Source organism: Melanerpes formicivorus, unplaced genomic scaffold (genome assembly GCF_026170545.1).
Source record: "Melanerpes formicivorus ecotype bairdi unplaced genomic scaffold, bMelFor1.0.p_v2 SCAF_8, whole genome shotgun sequence".
NCBI lineage: Eukaryota > Metazoa > Chordata > Aves > Piciformes > Picidae > Melanerpes > Melanerpes formicivorus.
This window is the reverse complement of record NW_027142360.1, coordinates 13,206,710-13,229,372: the sequence shown is the minus strand read 5'-3', so window position 1 is coordinate 13,229,372 and position 22,663 is coordinate 13,206,710. Positions and strand designations below refer to the sequence as shown.

Below are 22,663 nucleotides of genomic sequence, written 5' to 3'. Positions count from 1 at the left end.
CATCAGCTGGACTGTTTCTGAGTTGGTCATGTGGCTTTAACATAGAACCTTTTCTTCCCCTAGTTTTTAATAAAGTTTTTGTCATGAGGTGCAGTAGATGCTACATCTGGCCAAATAGGCAATTTGGCTTCAGCCCATTCTGACTTGCATGTTACCATCCTGGGGCTATGGCTGAGCCCTGTATCAATAAAAACAGCCTCCCAGCTGTGCAGGAAGGAACAGACCACCTATAGCATGTATGTGCATGTCTCCACATGCAGGACCATAGCACCTGAGCAGTATGAGGAAAATGTCAAGGTAGTTTGGCAGTCAGCTTCCAACTTGCATTAAAAATATCTCTGATCTATGTCAGTGTCAGAGACTCAGTCCTTAAGGTGAATGCAGAAAGAAAAATCCAGGTAGATTGGTGAGTTTCCTGACTTCCAAGTGCAGCCACCAGACCATCACCCAGTGAGAGGAACGTGATAGCTGTACCTTCCACAAAGAAGAGTTCCCTTGGGTGGAGATGTTGCAACTCCTTATGTCCTATATTGGTATTTCTAGACTTGGAAGCTTACTAAATGTCTCTCCTGGGGCACAGAATTCAAACACATTTTATGGAGCAGGTTTTGATCACTTAACTATCCAGTCATTTCAATATGCTTGTGAGTAATCGAGCTTTATATGGAGCTCGTTGGAGCTGCTCTAAGTCACGGTTTTCACCAAGTACAGGTCTAGTTCTCTTTTATTCTCTTATTTTTTGTTCCCCTGAGTAAAACTGGAGTCAGTCTGGTTTGTGGCAAGTTCTTCTAGATCACTGGGTGGTTTTGTGAAACTGCTGTCAAACGTGGTATTTTATTAGGGTTGTGAACAAATACCTAGTGTTGTGAACACCCTGCATACATATATTAATGTCACATCTAGGCTGCAAAACGTTTATAACTGCCACCTCTTTCCCTGTCTCTCTTTTTGTGTATCTTCAAATACATAACCAGCCCTGCTCCCAGCTGATTGATGAGGCAGAGAGGGCAAAGTCAGATAACACCTTTTGTCCTTGTGCTGCTGTGCAGCCTGCAGACTTCTTTGTGCACAGGGTCTGTTGTTGGTGGTTACGTGGCAGCAACAATAATGCACCATTTGGGATGGCAGTGGGAAAATACACAGTGTGAAACTCCACCACTGGGGCCTGTTGGTGGTGTTAAGAGAGTTGTTTGTTGGTTTTAGATGATAGATAATCTTGTAGAATATATAGTGGCATCCTCAGGAATCAGGGCCTTCCTATCCTGTTCATTCAGCAAGGATCAGTCCCTCCAGTGACCTCAAGCTACATCACATGGCTTCACAACACTGCCAGGCCCTAAAGCAATAGGCGGAGTGCTGCCTGCAGGACTCAGCTGCATTAGCAGCACTCACTGTTTTCCTTGCCAAAGCTTGAGGGATGCTTTCCACAAAAAGGTAACACGTCCTATGAGAACACAGAACTGCAAGACTCTTCATCCTCCTGCCCTGTCAGTCAGTGCACAGAGGCTGCTTAAACTGGCCACCCTCCACTAGCATGAGGTCATTTCTCAGGAATCTCTCACAGTTGCAGCAGTTTGCTGTAGGCTTTTGTAATGATAGCACCAGCAGGAGTGCTACCACTTGCTGTTGAAAAATCTGCCACTAACTGGTGCTTCACTGTGTCTGCCTTCAGAGGAGCCTGTGCAAGGATAGGTCTTTCCTGAAAAACTTGAATATCAGCACAGCTTGTTAATGGCACTCTGAGGGGGAGGATGTGGAGGATGTCTTCTGCAAAACTGGAAATGAGCTGACTTGTAGGGAAATGTTCAGATGAACATCTATGGGCTATTCTGTGTCACCTACATTGCTAGAACAAAGCGGGAGCTTGCTCTGTCCTGTGCCATGTGTGGAAGCCCTACCTGCCTGCAGAGCTGTGGCCAAATAATGACTAAATCCCACTGTTTTTCTCTGATGAGACTTGGTAGTCTCACATGCCAAGTTGGATCCTACCAGTTACTTTAGATGAAGCAATGTGTTGCCAGAAGTGGCCAGAGCTAAATATGGTATACTGGCCTTTGAAGCAATTTCATGCTATTTCCTGAAGCCTGACAGGTGAATGGTTTTGGACAAGCATGCCATGGTGAAATCCAGTGTGCTCTCTGCAATGACTACTGGACTACTGGACACCCTGCACTTCCAACCCACATTGTCCTCCCAGTCCCATCAAGCATAACCCTTTACAAACATCATACTGGTAGCAGTCATCTGTATCCTGCAATCACATGAAACACCCACACGTGGTCCAGCCTTGGCCACAGCACCCTGCATATCAAGGGACTTGGCTTCACAAAGTTCTTGGGCTTCACACTCCAAGTGAGTTTGGTTAGTACACTGATCCAGCAGCTACCCTACTATTATTTATTCAGTGAAAATACAATTCAGGCAAAATATCTCAAAAATAATAAAGCTGACCTTTTCATCAGGCTTGCTGTTCCCAGCCTAGGCAAAGACCCAGCTTTCCGGAGTCGTGCTTTCAGTGTCGGCTCACCTCCGTCAGCAGTTGCTGAGCTGTAGTTCCCACTACCTTTACTTAGGAAGCATTTTGGAGTTTGTTAGAGCTCTTTTGGGCTTTGTGCTTCTGGAGATATGAAGAGCATGCCCTATTGCCTCTCAGTCGCAAGTTGGGGTATGCTTATCTGGACTCTTGTACTGCCTCCCTGCCTGATCTGCCTGGAGGACCCATGTTGTCATAAAGAAGATTCAAACAAATCATTATATGTAAACAATAATTTTGCATCACTGGTTAACCATTTAGTGCAGCTATAACAGTACTACACATGATTATTTACTTATTCACACGCAGCAACTCCACTGCCAATTTTGCACCAAGTAAACCAGAGTAAAAGCCACAGTCCACTGATTTCAGAAGAAAAATCAAACTATTTCAGTGGGCATGGGAAAGAGAGCGATCACAGCACTGCTTACCACCACACAGCAATGACCCTGCCTGGAAGCAGCAACCAGGCATAGTCAAATGAACCAACAGGATTGTCTTTCTAACAGTGGGGGTTAATTAACCACCTGAGCAAACTGCTAAGTGCCACATTGTTCCTGCCTAAATCTCGTCACATGACGATCGGGCCACTTTCTGGCACTTCGTTTTTAGCCGAATATTATGGGATTCAGTATAGATGCAGTTTGGGGAAGAGGTGTGGTGCGTGATGTGCCTTCCAAGTAGCTGAGTCAATCTGTAAACTGTCAGTGGTGTTTTGGGCAGAGATATCTTGAACAGTAAATTCAAAGACACTCCACAAAACAGTGCTAGAAAATAGTCATTTCCCTACGGCTGGTCGCGTCGGTGGAAATATCGATGATTCCTTGTTAGAGCAGCTGCTGAGTCCTGTCACATCTGAGGTTAACCAGATAGTTTGTACAGATTGGATGCCCTGTCCTCTTTCCCTTCTGTGAAAAATGTTAAACATTCCCTAAATTTGCACATGAGAAGATTCTGTTGGGAGGCATCTCAGGCTAGACTGGGCTTAATGGGTGCCTAAGGCTTTTTTTCTGAGTGCATGTTTGCTGGGGAACATCCAGCTGTGGATGTGCTTTTCCTTTTTGCTGTGCTTAACATCTGTGCAGTGGGCTTTTGTTTGGCTGGTTGGTGGTTTTCTCCTCCTTTCCCCAAGCTGCTTTGGCTCCTTACCCAGCTTTTTCACCAAACTGCAAATTTATATTCCTTCTGCTTTCGGCAGGCCCATATGTGGAACTGTCAAAGTGTCACTGGCATCAGTTGGGAAAGGCTAGTGCCACAATGTAGTCAGCGAGCTTATTAACAGGGAAATGATTGGCTTTTGGAGAGGAGGAGGGAAGGACAAATGGGAATCCATTTTCCAGGCACCTGCTTCTTCTGCTAAACATTGTCATGTATATATTTTCACAAAGTGGTTGCCATCTGCATAAGGGAAAAGATGATCTAGAGACCCCAGAAAGAATGAGACTGTTCCTTGTAACATCACAGCAAGCTGTGAGGATGAGATGAAGGGTCAATAGGAGCAAGCTGTCAGATTTGTTCAGGTGATGAGTGGCAGGAGAGGTTCATCTTTATCAACCTGATGATGAGAGACAGGATCATGATGCAAAAATTGGGTTTGATGGGGACCCAGTGCCAAACTGGGAGACAGTGGATCCTTGAGTTCATCTTGGCCCAAGAAATAGTCATGAGATTCAGTTGCACTCCCCAGATGAAAGCTACCATTTTGCTTATTTTCATCTCTCTGCTTTTTCAGATTTAATCAGATCAAATTCAAAGTCACCACTGTATTCCTTACCCTACTGCAAAGTTTTTGGCTGTGCAAGAGATTTTTAGGGCTTCTGGTATCATCAGTGCAGGGAACATGGCTCACAAACTGTAATGTATTAATCGTCAAAAGTCAGAGAACTGAGGCACAGAAAACCTACCTTTTTTTTGTAGTCCGTGAGACAGTGCAGATTAGTAACTGCTTCATTAGAGCCTCTCCCCTAGTACCTGGATCACAGAACCATGCTTCTCATTTTTCCTTTGGCTTTTCCACTGTCTTTTTTTTAAAGTCAGCCTAATATCCAACTGGAAACACTGGAGTCATCCATTAGAGAGGAATGTGGAGGAGAAGGTCCTGGACCCTGCCAAAAAGTTGAATATGTTTGTGTTGTTACTCTTTAAAAAGAACCAAAACATGGTTAGGTGCTTGTCCTTCGGGTTTGCGTGGAGCTGCTATTTCACAGGAGCCACTGCTCAGCTTTTGAGCTGTAGCTTGCAGCTAGTGCCAGCCTGACCTAGATTCAGACCAGTGACCTAAAGGTGAAAGCCACCAGAGTCCGGAACTGAGCCTTTGGGGCACCAGCTGTCCTTTGCTCCTGATTATTCCCTGTTTGACATGGCAGAAAATGCCCTTGAGGTGGCTGATAATGTATTGCTTGGGGGGTCGTGCATGTCTGACCTTTTCTGTAGGAATGAGCTTGAAAATGAGGTGGAAAAGGGGGAATTAATATTAATAATTGGATTGTCCTGGAGATTCTTCACTGATGACAAAGCCTATTGTGCCCTGAAATTGGAGTGAGCACCATGCACAGGTGTCTCTTTGTTGCTTCCTGAATGTTGCTGGTAGATGAAATTTAGTTTCACAGTTCACAACAACAACAAAAATGGAAACAGAATAAACCAAATCCCAACCAGGAAATGGGGACTCTGTGTCAGATACAGCCAGTGAGAGGTCCCTCTCTCACAGGTCAGGAACATCCCTGCTCCCCACCATGCTCCTGCCCATCCTTCCATATGCAAGCTGCCAGCCAACATCTGGAATGTGGGGTCCTGGCACGTGACAAGGCTGAGGCTCAGAGTGGTGACTTCAGGCAGAGAGGAGGCAGGGATGAGTACATGAGGGCAGGAGGTAGGGAGACCTTGCCTTTTTTAATTTCCAGCTTTCCACCTTGGTGTGTGTGCATTGGGCATTTCATCTCTCCCTCACTCAGGAGGCTCCTCTTCTCTGTCTAATTCTCACCACTTTTGCTGCAGGAAAGGATGTAGCACTGCTCAAACCACCAGAATCAAATCTCATATGAGGTTTCTGGGTTTGTGATGGGCTATGCAGAACCCCAGGTGCCAATGCACAAGACAAGAGCATGATGTGAAATGTGGTTCAACATCTGGACATCTCTTTTTGCCTCAGGACTTCTCTCCAAACGCTCTGAGCACAGCCTTCTGAATCTTCACTGACTCCTTGTCTGTGAATGCTCCTCCTATGAGACCCCAGTTAACACCACACATAACAGCTGTACTCCGTTTCCTTTGATGGTGCCCTCAAGTTACAGAGGTGTCTAAAAAAACTGCAGAAGGTCTGATTCTCCAGCTGGGACTGGGGTCCCTGGTGATGACCCCAGCAAAGTGAGTGTTTCACTGGGAATGTGCAGCCCCTGGGCACAGGGCTTGCAGCATCAGGACCAGGCAGGAGAAGGCCCTCCTGTCTTTGTCCCTGGGGGCAGACAGGACCAGCTCCTGCAGGTTCCAGAGGCCCTCCCTCAATATCTGAGCTCAAAACCTGGGTTTTGGACAATTAAGCAGCCACCACTACCTCCTGCCCCCTTCCCACTCCTGCCTCCCTCTCATGCCAAGCAGAATTTTAATGTACTTCCAATTTCTCTTTTTAGCACACACAAAGAATAAAAAAAAAGAAACAAGAAAAAAAAATAATCATCATCTATAAGAGAAGTTCTTTGCAGACAAATGGAGAAGCATTCAATGCTGATATATATTTTCCTCCACTTTTAAATGGTATCTATTTAAATGCAGATTTTCTGGTTTCCTATGTGGAGCTTGGAAGAAAGGCCTTTCAATTTAAATGCTAATAAAGAGTAAACTTCAAAATCAAAACTTCTCCATAAAGGAGAGTGTTTTCTCATCCCTTCAAGTAGCTTTCTGCACTTCCTTCTTCCTTTTCTCCCATCCTCCTTCCTCTCTTCCCAGCCCCCAGCCTCCAGCCCCCAGCCTGCCTTGCATGAAATGGTCTTTATTTAAAAATAAGAATACACCTTTCAGAGTTCCTGAATTGAAATGTTTACTGCTGGGGTCTGTGCAGTGAGTATGTTTGAGCAGAGCACTGGGACACTGATAAAGCAGAGATACCATCCCTCCGCCTCCAGCCTTTTTCATGCCGGCCGTTTATCAAAGCTGCCACTCTAAATGCTTTGTGACAATGTGATTCTCAGGCTTGTACTGCATAATCCTGCACCTGTGGTTGGGGCAGGAGCTGAAAGGGGAAAAAAAAACCCTTTAGGATAATGTTTTAGTTGTTTTGAAATGTGAATAAGGCTTTGGTGCTGGGCAGCAGAGAAGGGAAGTCAAATGCAGAGGGGAAAAAGGTGAAACAAGTCTTCATTACTTCTCCTGCTCCTTCTATGGTCCATTCCTGCATACCTCCATTTCATTTATCTTCAGGAGGAGCTTAGAGTAAACCTGCACTTTACAAAAGAACCTTAATGCTGCCTGATAGTGGGGTTTTACATACAATTATGGTACTTGCTTCCTGTCACACTCTATCTTTAATGTCAACTTTAATTTTCCTCATCATTCTCTTCCATACTCCATCTGTTTTTGTTCTCTCTTCTTACTTAAAGCAAAATGGAAGGGGAAAATGTGTTCCTGTTCTTCCTTCTGCTTTATTCTGGCCCTGATGAGCCCTGACCACCTTTGCAAGACATTCAAGAGCTACTAATTGAACATTAAATTTTAATAAATGTCCATGTATTTAGTGGATATGAAGATACCAAGATAGTAGCTGGCAGATAAAAAGCAGTGTGCAACAGCACAGATTCTGCTCACTGTGGAAGGAGACTTTGTAAATTAACTGCTGCTCTGTACTGTATTTCCTCCTGTGCACTCTACCTTGTGTGTGTATGTGTAATAAATGAAGTAGTTCAGCCTTCAGTGGTGTTAGAGCAGCACTTCCCATCAGCACTGAAAGCATTTTGCAACAATGGGTGTCACCTTTGGCCTGAAACCCAGAGCCCATCACAACTTTCTTCCAGATGGTTGGAGAATTCAGGGAAACTTCCATTTAGAAAGCTGTGTTTTCCATTTCACCTCTTCCACTGCTGCCAGGGCTGAAGGTGCTAGGTCCAGGGAGATAGTGCCTCACATTCCCAGGAATGATCCCTCAGGCTAATGTGGTGCTGAGGGACTGTGTTCTCAGCAAGACTGTGGTTGTTGTGTGGTGGCTCAAAGGAGAATTCACTTAAAAAGATGACCAGCATAAAGAAATGTGTACTCCCTGAGTTCTTCAAGTAAACAGAAAGGGAAAAAAACCTTACAAGTACAGCTCTGATCTGATGAAGTCCCAAAATTCACACTGAAATTGAGCAGAAGCCATTTTATTTTGTGCCTCAAATTCTTCAACACCTGCATAATCTGCACAAGCTGTGTAACTAAAAGCCTTTTGGCATGGCTACGAGTGGGAAATGTTTGCTTTGTGTGGCCTCACTTAGCAGCAGTAGGAAGGATTAAAGCTATGAATGTGAAGAAAGGTGGCCAAAAATGCAGGTGACTCAGATTTTCTTCTGTGTTTCTAGGGAATGAGAAAGGAAGGGGATTTGACTGGGCAAGCTACAAATGCACTCTGCTGAGGCCAAAGCTGGGAAATGTTCATAGATGATCATATACTGCAATTCTAAGAGCCTACTTAGTAAATCTGGAGAAAGATTGTTGAAGATCAGTTCTTGAACATCAGTGAAGTAGAACTTCAGGTAATTTCTGAGAAAAAAGATCTCCTCTCCCGAATGAGAGAAGGAGAGAGAATGGCTTGGAGTAGCAGAGGGTAGGATAGAGCAGCCTGGACTAGACTGCAGTGGAATACTGCTTTGGCATAAGCTCAGATACTCTGGCCCACCACATCAGAGGCTGTAAAGGGCTAAGCTTTTGCTTCCATCTTAGTTTGCTGTCAGAGTTGAGTAGCAATACAAGAGATGATAATAAAAAATCCTTTTCCTTCTCTGGTCAAAGTTTCTTTTTCAGCAGAAGGAGAAGTGTGGTTGGAACAAAAGGCTGAATCCTTTCACAGAATGCTGTTCACAGCTATCTTTCTCCCAAGACCTAATATATCTGCCTTCTATAGTAGAACTGCATCTGATGTATTAAATCTCTGGTGTGCAAATACATCCTTTGTGCATTAATCTCTCTAATATCCATATCATAAAGTCTCTTGAAGACAAATTTATATTTTCAGGCCCACAAGACACTTTTTCTTGCCATTTGCCCCCTACATTAAACAAGCTTTTTGTTTCCTTCATTCTTCACTACCTCCTTAAATCTCTCCCTTATTATGTGGAGATTCTCTTTTGTCTTCTTTCTGCTCTACATGTACAAAAGGCAAGAGTAAAATCAGGACTTGAAATTCAAGTTCCAGATGGTACTTTCAGCCACTACAGAATTTCCTAGGCCCCTGTAATTTTCCCAAATACCAGAGAAATTGTTTTCAGGCAGTAAGACATCACTGGGTGACTTGATCAGGAATGCTCCTTCCCTCTCTAGAGCTTTATCTGCAGGTTCACCAAAGACAAGAAATTCCAGTGTCATGGAGAGTTTTCTGTTTGTCAGTATGAACTTCTGAAGGCTCCAAACTTTGTAGTAGACAGGGCTTCATTCTTTCTCTGATGAACTGCTCGCTTGACTCTGAAGCTGGGAGATTTTTTATGAGGGAAGGCAGACGAATTGCCAGCAGTGCACATCTGGCACCTTCCTTTTGTTTCTGTTTTAAATAATTGCTAAGAACACTGAAGAACTCTCAGTGAGGAAATCCAGATAGATGGTCTGTCCTGACAAGTACAAATGTTTCAGGATGCCCATTCTATACCCCATGCTGAGGGACACGTTGAGTAGCACAGGCCACAGCCAGTTTGTGAAGCATCCTATCAGCATTTCTGTATAGGCAAGTTCATGCATGCTGGCAACCAATCACTTAGTACTTCATCACTCAACTGGCAAACTCTAGTCAAGAGAAGGTGATGGGATTTCCTGGATTAGGACAAGTTATGCATGTAACTTCTAAACACCATTACATCTCTTGTGCAACCAAGGCTCACCTGGCACTGCATACCAGTTTCTCTTTTTGTGAGGGCTTTCTGCTGCTCTTTCAGCTTTGAGAGGCATGAGCGTTTCTAAGTTGCTGTCTGGTGCAGAGTACTTACATGTAAACATAATTCACTGTTCCATTTGCTGAAGTGGGTTGTACTTGTTGTGATTGAGTTCAAGTAATTTTTACACTGAAGACTGCATTGTCACATGATTCAATAAAAGACACCCAATGATTTTAACTGTCTCAAGTAAACAAATACATACTTCTGTTCTTATCTCTCCATACTTGAAGCATAAAGAAAAGATTAAAACCTCACTCGCTACTTGCCAACCCTATCCAAAATACAGTCTGAAGCTGTGCAGTGAGAATCGTGATGCCACTCAAAATCACCTACATTAATACTCACTTGTTCATTGTAGCTGGGAGCTGCCAAGGCTGGCATTCAGTAAAAGACACATCTGTCCATTTACAACCTGCCCCCTCTGTAGTTTTGAGGTGAGGAAAGAGGAAGGATGCTGTGAGAGAAAGTGTCTGTGCTGCTAATTCCTTGTAAGAGAAGTCATTCAAGCAAAGCTTGGTGAAACCTGCTAAACTCTGCTCTTGTGCTGCATGCAGTTCTTTAACCATTTCCAGCACATGTATTTGTTTGGGGAAAAGTGAAAAAGGAATGGTTTAGATTCCTTTAAAGCACAAATATTTTTAATCCCACACTGGTTAGGCAAATGAGAATGCATCTAGTGCAGAAAGGTATAGATAGAAGTGGTAAAGAATTATGCAATCTCAGTCAATTTCTGCATGTGGTGATACTATATTCTGACACTTGGTCCTGGAGCGGAGGAGAAATACAATTCTGATTTCCATTTCAGTTTCACACTCTCTGTTGCAACATCTGAGGAGAGCGGCACTATAACCACAATGCCTTCTAAGCTGGTATTGATATTCTAGTTACAGGCTTCAGGGTCCTTAGTCTGTATGGACCTTTCCCCATTGGGAGAAGAAAGAAGATGTAGGGTGGACTATCTGAAAAACTACTTGAAGCAGTGTAACACTTTCTGATGGTCTGATGACATGCACTCTAGGTTGATCTAGTAACAAACACTTGAGAATGAGCAGTTTTGAAAGTAAAAGTGGTGCTGTGTAGTTAAAGGGCTGTGCAGAAAGCCCAATAATACAGACTGGGTTATATGTCCTTCACAAACCTTTCATGTAGCCATAGGCCAGCTGATTAACTCATCTTGTCTTGGTTTCTCCGTCTTTGTTTCTCCATCTTGTTGCCAAACCACAATCAATTATATTTGAGATGTCATGGCAATCTGGTGAAGTCCCTGCTGACTGGAAAAGACATAACCATGGAAACCACAGACCAGTCTCACCACTTGCCTGGCAAGATGATGGGGTGCTTGGTGCCATGGGTTAGCTGTTTGGGTGGGTTGGATTGGTTGATGGGTTGGACGCGATGATCTTGAAGGTCTCTTCCAACCTGGTTTGGTTTATTCTAATAAAGGTTTATTCTAACAAAGATCATGGAGCAGATCCTCCTGAAGGCTTTGCTAAGGCTTATAAAAAATCAAGAAGAGGTGATTGATGTTAACCAAATGTAAACCAAGGGCAAATCATGCCTGGCAAACTTGGTAGCCTTTTATGATGGAGCTACAGCATGAATGGGTAAGGGAAGAGCAACTGACATCATCTACCTGGATTTATGTAAAGCATTTGACACTGTCCCACATGCCATTCTGGTCACTAAATTGGAAAAGCACAGACTTGAGGGTTCGACCACTCACTGGATAGGAATTTGGCTGGATGGCCACACTCAGAGAGAGTTGTGGTCAATGGCTCAATGTCCAAGTGGAGACCAGTGACAAGTGGCATCCCTGTGGGGTTGGTATTGGGACCAGTGCTGTGAAACATCTTTGTCATTGATATGGACAGTGGAACTGAGTGCACTTTCAGCAGTTTTGCAGATGACGCCAAGCTGTGTGGTCCAGTTGACATGCTGGAGGGAAGGGATGCCATCCAGAGGGAACTGGACAGGCTTGAGAGGCTTAGAACAGCCTTCCAGTACCTGAAGGGAGCCTACAAGAAAGCTGGAGAGAGACTTCCTTACAAGAGCTGGTAGTGATAGGACAAGAGGGAGTGGATTTAAGCTTGAGGAGGGTAGATTGAGATTAGATATTAGAAATGTTTACAGTGAGGGTGGTGAGACACTGGAACAGGTTGCCCAGGGAGGTTGTGAATGCCCCTTCCCCAGAGGTGTTCAAGGCCAGGTTGGATGAGGCCTTGAGCAACCTGATCTAGTGTGAGGTGTCCCTGCCCATGGCAGGAGGGGTGGAACTAGATGACCTCTAAGGTTCCTTTCAACTCAATCATTCTGTGGTTCTATGATCTTTGACAAGAGGCTCACATTTTCCTTTCCTTATGTGTTGTGAGTAAAGAAATCTCTAATATTTTGAAAGCATTATTAAACTCCTCAGTGGAAAAGAAGATAGATAATGACAGGAAGACTGAGCCCCAGCTTTAGTAAGATGACTTGCAATTTCAAGGAAGAGGACAGAACATCAGAAGTCAGAAAGGCATGCTGAAATTTTCAAGAAGCAAGACTGATTCAGAACATGTTACGTCTGCAGCTGCTGGGGTGTGAAACTTCTTCCACGACGTGACAACCAACATGAATTATGTTCTTGCTCATAACAAATGCAGATGGACAGATATCAGGGTGAAATGAAGGGCAGGGACATTTGCAAACTGACAGAATAAACCCTTTCACCACATGCTGCTTGGAAGAAAAAGGGATCTTAATCAGCTCTTCTGCCTTTCTTTGTCTTCAGAAAAAACTGTAGTTACTATGCTCCAGCAAAAGGCTAAATGCTTTTAGGAAATGCACATTGTTGTTATGAGACCCTGTCTCTATTTTAAGGAGATTGTCTAAAATACCAATGTTTCTCTTTTCATCGTTATTCACGAAGCTCGTGGCTTTCAAATCTACCATTTCAGTTTCAGCTATGGAACTGCATTACTTCATTCCCTGTTCCTTCTCTAATGTTATCAGTCAAGACATTTGTTGTTTCCAGCCTACATGAACATGATGCCTGTATTCCTTGTCTGATGATCCATGTTGGTTTTGAGTGAGGATTGTGTTCCCTTCCTACTATACGCAGCAGCATCTATAGTAGTGCTCAGCATGGAAAGGTCTCCCAAAGGGAAGATATTCACACATAGCTTTTGGTCTGTTAATATATGCTTTTTAAAAAAGATGTCTCTAAAAGGTGAGTGAAGATATAATACACTTTCACCCATAAGTGATGATGAGGTCTAAGTCCATGTAGTAAGTCATTGAAACTACTGCTTGTACAAGAAAGACATTGAGAATCAACTTCTGTATTGTAGATCTTACAAAGCAAGCAGTGTAGTACCTTCCCTCTTTGCACCCTGTAGTTATATTATGCAGATGACACTAACTTGAGCAGGGGTGTTGATCTGCTCACAAGTCTTTGTAGAGGGATCTGCACAGGCTGGATCAATTGGCCATGGTCATTTGTATGAGGTTTAACAAAGCCAAGGGCAGTTCTGCACTTGGGTCACAACAACCCAATGCAGTGCTATGGGCTTGATATTATGCAGATGACACTAACTTGAGCAGGGGTGTTGATCTGCTCACAAGTCTTTGTAGAGGGATCTGCACAGGCTGGATCAATGGGCCATGGTCATTTGTATGAGGTTTTACAAAGCCAAGGGCAGTTCTGCACTTGGGTCACAACAACCCAATGCAGTGCTATGGGCTTGGGGTAGACTGGCTGGAAAGTTGCCTGGCTGAAAAGGAAGCTTTGTGGTTTTTTTTTCAAGAGATGATTTAAGTCCAGTGTTAAGATGCTGATGGATTTTGCTGTTGGAAAGGGAATTTCAGGTTCTATCAGGAAGGTCAAGTATAACAAACCTCAGCATTTGGCCTAGAAATCTTAGTCCTGCTACTTGAACTTTCCATTCAATGGGAAAACTCACACTGATTTAGAGGGGTAAAAGCCATTCCTTGCTTTGGTATATAGGATGTAGGGATGCTTATGGGATGCTTATGAGATTCTTGTGGGACCTATGAAAACTGGCTCCATCAGCCAGGAAATTTGTGTTTGAATAAAGCTATTTGATTTCAGCTCATTAGAAGTAAGTTGTTAGGGTATGTTTCCATTAGGACAAGCAAGTGCTGTTACCCAGAGTCAGCAGTCACAAGTTCAAATGGAAGGGGTTGGCAGAGCTGACACAGACAGCTGTGCAGCACTTCTGAGAGATGTGTTGTGATGTTATTGAAGATGACAGAGGGAACAGAAAACATTTTATGGTTTTGTCTGCCTTTCAAATTGAGCCCAGGCCTTCCTTAACTGAGAAGTATGAAGATATTTTGCTATCAAAGATGCTCGCTAACATTTGCTGCTTGTCTAAGAAAGAACTCTGAGAAATTCCCAGGGCGCAGAGACTAGCATTGCTACAGGAAATAGTTTCTGCAGGAAATGCTTTTTTTTCTTCTGCAGCAAACCTCCTTGAACATACCCAAATGCTTCATGGGGAGATTTTCTTTAGGTTTTTGGTGGAACAGTTACAAAACCTAAGATCAAAATAGTGATTTTAAGATGTATATTTTGTTTAAAGTGCCCTGGTCACCAGTGGGCCGAAGGCAAAAAACAGTGACAATGTACAGGAACCAGTTATAGCTTGCATTCTGCATCTCAATCTTGCAATAAGAATTGGTATAATGAACACAGCCCTGAGTGAGCTGCCTTCCACTGAATCAAATCATTCTGTTCCAACACACTTATAGACCTTGGGGACACTTGGCATTCTGGATAGGGAGTTTTATAAAGCTCTGACGATGCTAATTTATGGCTGTTCACAATTTTCACTCAGGCTGCACTGCTGATATTGGCGCTTCTTCTGATCCACTGTGGGAAAAGAGGAGAAAATAACAGTCAAAGGCCAGCCAGGAGAGATGCTGCTATAAAGAATGGTGGATGATTCACAGTTTTCAAACCTTCCTCCCCCTGCCATAAGCATTCTGTTTCTTGAAAGAAAGTGAAATCATTCCTGTGCCAAATAAATAAATAATTCAACAAATGTTTGGAGAGCTGACTTGACTAGAATTTCCCCTGCACATACAAACTCTTGACATACCAGTTTTTAAGTTATCTATGTATGCATGATGGGAGACAGGGAACAATCAAATGTTAGTGAAGATGCCCCCATCTGTTCCACTGTTGAGGGTGTAAAGATGCTCTTTAGCTCTCATAGTCCTTGCTATTTCAGTTGCCAGGGTGGTCTTCCTGTACAGATTTCACATCAAAAACAGCTGTGAAGATTTTTGCTCCCAGCATATGCAGCAGGATGGATTTCAGTAGTCCCATCCTTTGCCTTACAGAAGGCAAATATGTGATATAGCCAGGTCTTAATTTAAGGGTTCCTTACATTAGGTCTCAGGGATCTTTTTCTTTTATTTGTGCAATAAATGCAGGTCAACCCCAGACACCCATATCAGTCCCCATGCTTCAATCCAGCCCTCTGTCTTCCTTCTACTCTCAGTGTTCCATGGAGCACTCACAAAACATCCTCAACAAAAATCATCTGCAGGGTCACCACATAGATAAAAGAGAAGGCAATAAAGTGTCCTATGTCCCAGCTGTGTATCTGCACTGCATTAATTATTATGACACCAGAATATCTGTGTGTCTCACCATCCTGGAGGTACCAAATTTCACACATGCCACCAAATGAACAGCAAGGCACTATGGCCCAACTTACACATGGGAAGCTGCACCCCAGAGAAGCTCAGTGCCTTGCCCAAGATCACACAGGAAGTCAAAAGTGAGGTGAATCCCATGTCATGTTTGCACTGGAGTAAGGCAAAGAGACCACTTTGCCTATCACTTTGAGCAGTGAATCCAGTGGAGTAACAGACTGACATGAAAAAGCAGGATTTAAACAGACATTGTTTTAGTACCCAGAGACTAGAGCTAGTAGACACAGCATTGCACTGTTTAACGGCTTCTAATTCCTGGTCAAATTGTTGTCTCAAGGCACTTGGGTGCATCTGCACTGACCTTCATTATATGGTCACCTGCTTTCTTCCCAGTCCAAGGCACTATCTTAAATTGTATTGTCCTGCCTCTGAACCCTCCTTACTCAAGATCATCCTAAGGCAACACATACTGAGGATCTTGTATATCAGCAGCATTTTGGATTAAGACTGTTATGAACTTCTGGTGATACAGATTTATCGCTGTTCACATGCCTGTTTTTCTGTCTTCCCCACTGCAGATCTGCGCAGGATGACAGCTGGCTTCATGGGCATGGCTGTGGCCATCATCCTCTTTGGATGGATTATTGGGGTGCTGGGGTGCTGTTGGGATCGAGGCCTTATGCAGTATGTGGCAGGGCTTCTCTTCCTCATGGGAGGTAAGGATGTTGTTGTTTGAAGAAATGTGTTTTCCTTGTTTTCTTGTTCCCCCTTTCCATGTGTTCCACCTTTTCTAAGGCACACTTAAAACGTGCTTTCAGAGTTGTTTTAGTGATGTGAATTTGGTTTCAGTCTGAGTTCCTTCTGATGTACACCAAGGGTAACCCAACCATAGCTAGATTTTATTTCACAAAACAGCATCCATAAGTCACAGAACTGGAAATGGCCTTCTGAGTCGTTTAATCCAGTGTCCAATTGTTGCAAGTAACGCTGCCACTCTTAAGAATCTTAATAAGCTCAGTTATAAAAATCTGAAGAAAATGTGGATGTTATTCCCACCACAACCCTATTTCATAGTGGGACACATTGATAACTAGAAACTGTGCTCAAAGTATTCATTTATATTTATTCCTCCTCATCAGTTGTTCTTGAGTCAAACATAACCTTCAGTTTATGTGTCTGCTTTCTCTGATGTACCTATGACAAGCAACTGTATCCTGTTTTCCTTTTCCCCCTCTACATATGCTATTTCCTGTATACTTTTCTCTCTAAGACTAATTATTAATCCAGCAGGCTTTTCTGTCACCTGTTTTGTGTGTATTTGCCTTTCTCAAATACAGAAGAGAGAGACTGTTCCCAAACAAGGTCTGATAAATACCTTATATCAGAGATGTGAGGGTTTCCTTTCTCTGATGGAAATCCTTCACCTGAAGTATTATTTGCCTTTTTCATGCTGTGTCACACTCAAGACCCACAGTTGGATAACACATCTAGGCCTTTCTCCTCCTGTGTAATTTCCTGCTGATGCTCTCCCAAGTTCTGTTTATTACTCCCCAGTATGTGACCTGGCACTCTGTGCTTTTGAGCTTTTCCCCATTTCTACTACACCAGCCCTCAAGGTCATTCAGCATTTCCCATGTAATGTTCCACTCTTTCTTACTACAGATGCCATCCAGCTTTCTGTCCTCAGCAGGTTTCATGGCACACAGTTAAGTGAAATGAAGGGTGTGAGAGTCAAGTCCCAGATACAGCCCTGGGTGAATATCTCTCAGTGAATAGCACTACTTCTGTTCTCTCTTGTTTTCTCTGCTGGTGGCTGTTGTGTGACTAGGAGTTTCCCCCTCAGGCAGATCATCACTTCAGTGTATTTGGTTGCCTGTTTATCTGTACTGTGCTGTGACACAGCTAAGCGTGTGAAATAAGGCTTCTGTAGTCCCAGAAGAGAAGTTAGGTGTTTAAGTTAACAAGAATTTATATCCCAGTGCTATTTGTGCTGGTGACACAGACCTTAGCTCTCTCCTTGCCCACAAACATATTTGAAGTCTGATAGTACCTTGTGCAAGCACAGGTCTAAGTGAGGTTGTCTGCAATGGTTTGTTGTGGGTACCAACAGTTTGTGGGCAATGGGTCTGCCAAATTAGCTTGCTGTTTCTTATATAATTAAAAGATGAATTTGCATGGGGGTTATTTTGTTGCAATATGCTCAGATAGTTGTGTGGTATTTAACTTATTACAGCATGACATTCAGATTAAAACATTAGGACTATGCTGAACAAATACAGAAAACTTTATTAGAAACTCACTAAATCTTATTTACTAATTGTAAATGATCACTATGTATGGGAGAGTTTCCAGTGCAGATGCAGAGATTACTTACTGACTTAATGTTGCTTGCTTGTCACTGACTTGAAAGATGGCTGATGAGAGTTTCAGGTGAAACACTACTCAGCATAACCATGCATAATGGGATAGGTCAATCATAGCTTACAAAGCCATCTTTTGGAATGCTCAAATAATATGCATTTTGGTGGAAATAGATCCAAAGTCATGCAACTGGGAACAAAAAGTGTCAATCATCCTCACAGAACAAGAGGCTGCCTCTCAGAAAGAAACAGCTCTGAAAAGGTCTTTGGAACCACGGTTGCTGGGATCATTCAGCTAACACAGGAGCACTCAGTGCAGTGCAGCTGCTAAATGTGCCAGTTCTGATGGGAATATGCAATAACAGTATGAGATGGGGTTACCTCTGGACAAAGCTAACCTATTTTTGGACATGCTAATCTGATGTCCACGTTAAAGAATGACATGGAAAGATTGGCAGAGGTTTGCAGAAGAACTACAGGATTCATCCAGGATCTGAAAAAACAAGAAAAACACATCATGCCACAAGAAGGCAATTGCTTGAAACTGCTTAACAGAATATTTATCATTAACTTGAACACAGTATGGAAGTACCTGTGCAAGAAGAACTCATCTGATAGTAGCCTGTTCTTTGACTGCATAGGCAAAACAATAACAAGATCCAGCAGCTGGAATCTGAAACTAATTGAAATGACAGGCAACAGATTATTTTATCTGCCAAATTCTGTCAAGATATGTGATAAATTTAATAAAGATATGGTGGGAGGCTATCAAACCTGATTTCTGCTCCAGCACAGACACATGGATCAGTGTTACAAAAGGTTACTCTCTCTCTGGTTTTGCACAAGTCAGTGGCAAATGCTATACTCTTCCCAATTTCTTATAACAGCAAGTGTGCATAAAGTGACATCTACAAAGTGAAGTAGGCAGTTAATACACCACTAGAGCCATCTAATCTAAATGTCAATACCTACCAATGTTTTCAGACTGTGTCATATGTTACATAGTCATTCCTTCTACAGCAGTGAATCTTTTAATTTGAACCTGTCTGTGGTTGCTTCTGTCATGATGTTAATGCTGTCAATTTATCATCCTATTGGTCCTCAAAATGCATGGGGACAGAGTGCCTTTTAGTTTTGCCTGTTTTTTTATTCTGATCCAATAATGGGGAAAATGCTTTGGGAAGCTTATGACATCTGACCTCACTGCAGATGAAAGGAGACTGTTAAATTAATAGCTATATAATCAGCCTGAAAACTTTTCTTTCTGTTTGCAGTGCCACTTGTCTCGGCTATACTTGTAGTATTTGCTCTGGTTTAAGTTGCAGATAAACAGCTCTTCTGTAATGCTTAAATATTCCTCTCTTGCCCTGTCTGTGGGGCATTACTGGCCACAGTTATTTGAACAGGAAATCTCAGTGGAGCATTGAGAAGTGCACTGTGACAATCTAAGAAGACCAGACTTGTTTTCCTTGAACCTTCATTGCATTTGCTGTGCAGTCTTCTTGCTAGCCCATGTGGCAGTGCCTAATAAGGATAGGCTTGCTTTAGAGTGCTTGATCTAATTTCTCAAGCAAATTACTGCAATAAGACATTTGTGAAATGCAGGTTGCTATGTGGTATTAGCTCATCTGGAATCCAGGATGTGGGAACTGTGATTTAGTGTGTATTTTACACTGTTATTCACCATGTTTTGAAACAAGTCAAAAAGGCATAATAATTCATCTTTTCTGTGTAGTCCAAATGCATCAACAGCAATCACAGGTCTCTTATGGTTTCTGAAGTTCTTCTGCATAATTTTCTGTATTTATTGTGGAATTTATACTTGGATTCCTTATCTTAACAGCATTTGGCTGACCATAGTAAGATTATTTTTTTCAGTCACTTGCCTTGTACAAAGCCAGATGGGAACTGCAAATTGTGTTTAGTATTTTTGACCTCATTTTGCATGACGGTACTGTTACACAGCCTCCTGTACCCAGGGTTGCACTATCTGTCGTAGCTTTATTTCAGGATTGTCAGTATGATTTTGTCCTACAAGGTGAGAGAGTTTCTCTTTTTGAGGGTTTCTCCATTTGGAATCATGCACTTAAGTTTCACTAAGATTAGTTCATTTTATGCATATTATTTGAAACTGGTTAGTTCTATTACAGAAGTGGGTCATACTCAAATTATACATGACTCCAAGCACATCCTCTTGCATCTCCTTGCCTTTTCTCTACATGAAAATTATTGAAAATCTGTGCTCCTGGATGACTGGGCATGTCATCCAGTAATGCTGTAATTTTACAATAATTTCTGGAACCTTAGGAGCATCTGTAATCCAAATGTCCATGTCCTGTGGCAAACCATAAGCTTTCATGGTCATCAAGTACCTAGTAGAGTTCTAAAAGGAATGCAGTTAAATAGCTACCTGAGGAAATGCATGTGGGGCATTTTGTACATTGTGCTTTGGCCAAAGCATATTTACTTGCACCAAAACCATGCCTTTGCTTTTTGAAGTCTAGACATGATCCCCTCATCAGTTCCCAGGAAGCAGTACTCATTTTCTGGCTTTTGAAAAGCCCTTTTGAATGTATTCAAATCCTTGACTGACTTGTTTTTATTATCATGGCCAATCTGTCAATTATTTTGGTTGTTGTCTTTAGGCTCTCAAGGGTAGCTAATGTTATTGCCAAGCCAAAGTCCGATGTTAGGTTTACTTCCAGCTCCAAAGAGGTGAGGGTCTATGAACTGGCACACTGGCAGATGAGCAAAGGCAGCAATCTTCAGGAATCTCTCCTATCAGTTCTTCTTCAAGTTGTTTATGAATATTTCTGTATCATGATAAGCTGACAAGCTATATCTCCATCTAACTCTTGGGGTTTCCACCTGCTCTCCAGATCATTCATTCATAGAATTTTCTTGTTTCAGCATCTCAGAATCTACTATGTTGATTGACCTTTCACACCCATGAAAACCCAACCTCAACACACCATCTGGTTATTATTATAAAAGCAGCTTTTAAAGACAATATTGGGCACTTAATTGTTTTCCCAGTTCACTCTGATTTAATTTCAGCTGGCTGGTTTAAAACATCACATAGCTTGCTCCATTTCTAGTTTTGAGGGCAGGGATAACTTTGTGCCTAAATGCTCCAAAACCTGTCTCTTTATCAGTGCCTGCCATGGGGAAAGAGGGGTGGCAGGGCTGCACCATGATGGCAAACTCCAGTGTTCTGGCAGTGGTTGCATCCTCCCATTCCCTACCTAGTGCACCTCCCTGCTGAAATGCTGTCCCTTTTCCTAGCTGGAAATATAAAATGGCACTTCTAATGTCTTGTTCTGGTACTTTAGCACAAAAATATCCCTGGACAAACTACAGCCCTGATCAAAGCTATGTACATTACTTGCCTTTGTAAATGTGTTAAAAGATCCATAAAGAATGACATTCTATCATCCTTAGCACAACTCTGTCCTTCAGCTGCACATTCATGTGTTTTCCTTATGTAAGTCTGCAATTTGCACTGAGAACAGGTTTCAGTGCAATAGTTAGGGGTTTTATTGCATGCCTAACAAGGCAGCCCTTCAGGGGGAGACTTCTGCATTGTCTTATTCTGCTCCAAATTTACTGCAAATAAATAAAAGAAGTCATCTCTGCATTTGTTTACAGTTCACTCCTATATGCTTGCTGTCAGTTTTGTCTTGTCACATGTATTTCAGGATCACTTCAGGGTCTTTTCCCCATTTGCTAAAATTTCCTTAGAGAAGCATAAAATTTTACTAGCCTTGCAAATATTCATTATTCTTTGCAAAGTCAAGTGTGTTTCTTGCTGTAACCTTGCTTTGAGCCAATTATAAATGTTAACATTAATAATTCAGTCTCTAATTAGTCTATTTGGAAATTATTCCAGCTGCTAAATGCCCTTATTCATGTGATTTAGCTTCACCATGCAGATCTGCAATAAAATGATCTGTAGCCTCACACAGCAGCTCATTTCTTGTCTTTGCCTGCTGACATTTTTGCTAGGCTTGGGGCTCTGCTTGGGAGTCTGAAATTCCCTTTTGTACTGGCACGGAAAGGCCTGAGAGTCTCGCTGTACACATACAGTAGTGCTAAGGAGTCTTTCCAATTTTCTGTCCTAGAATTTGCCTTCAGAAACATCAGGAATTTCTTCCCTCTCCTCCTCCCTCCTCTCCAGTGATGGTTTGCCAGTCGGGGGGATTCAAGCACCATTTGCCAGCTTCACTTCTGCCACTGATTAGGGTTTCTGTGACCCACCTGTGAGCGCTGCAAAGACATTGCTCTTTGTGGCCCATCCATGCTTACAGGACTTAGGTCAGGGTTATAAAAACTTCAAACCTTTTCTCACAGCAGAGGTGAACATCTATTCTTTCCACTGCTGGCTGCTGTGGCAGAGATAAGCAAGCAGGAAAGATACGTGAGAAGAAAGGAAAAATAAAGTTAGGTAGGTGTGCTGGCACAATTTAATGCTTTATTTCAGACACACAAGAAAGGATGCTTAGTAAAGAAATAAAGAACAACCCAATTGTGAATGTATTAATCTATTCTGCTTTTATATCCTAATCCAGGGACAAGCCATTTCCATCCTCCTTCCTTTTCAAAAATATTTCCAAAATATTCCTTCCCTTAGCCCAGGGTCAAGTCAACAAACTGTTTTATTAGCCCAACAGCCAGAGGATGAACTGACCATTTACACTGGGTCACCAGGTCACCTTCTCTTGCCCCAGCCATGCTATGCTTTACTGAAAGAGTGGTCAGGCATTGAAATAAGCTGCCCAAGGAGGTGGTAGAATCACTGTCCTTGAAGATGTTAAAAAATCATGTAGATGTGGCACTTCAGGACATGGTTGAATGGACATGGTAGTGTGAGGTTGACAGCTGGACTCAATGATCTTAGAAGTCTTCTCCAACCAAAACTATTTATCATTCTATATGGCTCTGTCTCAAGGTGCAGGAGATGTGCTCAGGGTTTTGTGTCAGTGCCTGCTAGAGCCCAGCAG

General features: G+C 42.6%; 1 protein-coding gene across 2 annotated transcripts in view; it reads left to right on the top strand.

Annotated features, from left to right (window-relative positions):
- Positions 1-22,663, top strand: part of TMEM178B (transmembrane protein 178B) — a 228,049-nt gene that overhangs the window by 182,269 nt on the left and 23,117 nt on the right. For both annotated transcript variants that reach the window (XM_068142186.1, XM_068142185.1), the window contains exon 3: positions 15,882-16,019. In XM_068142186.1, the coding sequence (XP_067998287.1) occupies positions 15,882-16,019 (138 nt within the window). The remainder of the gene's footprint in view (positions 1-15,881; positions 16,020-22,663) is intronic.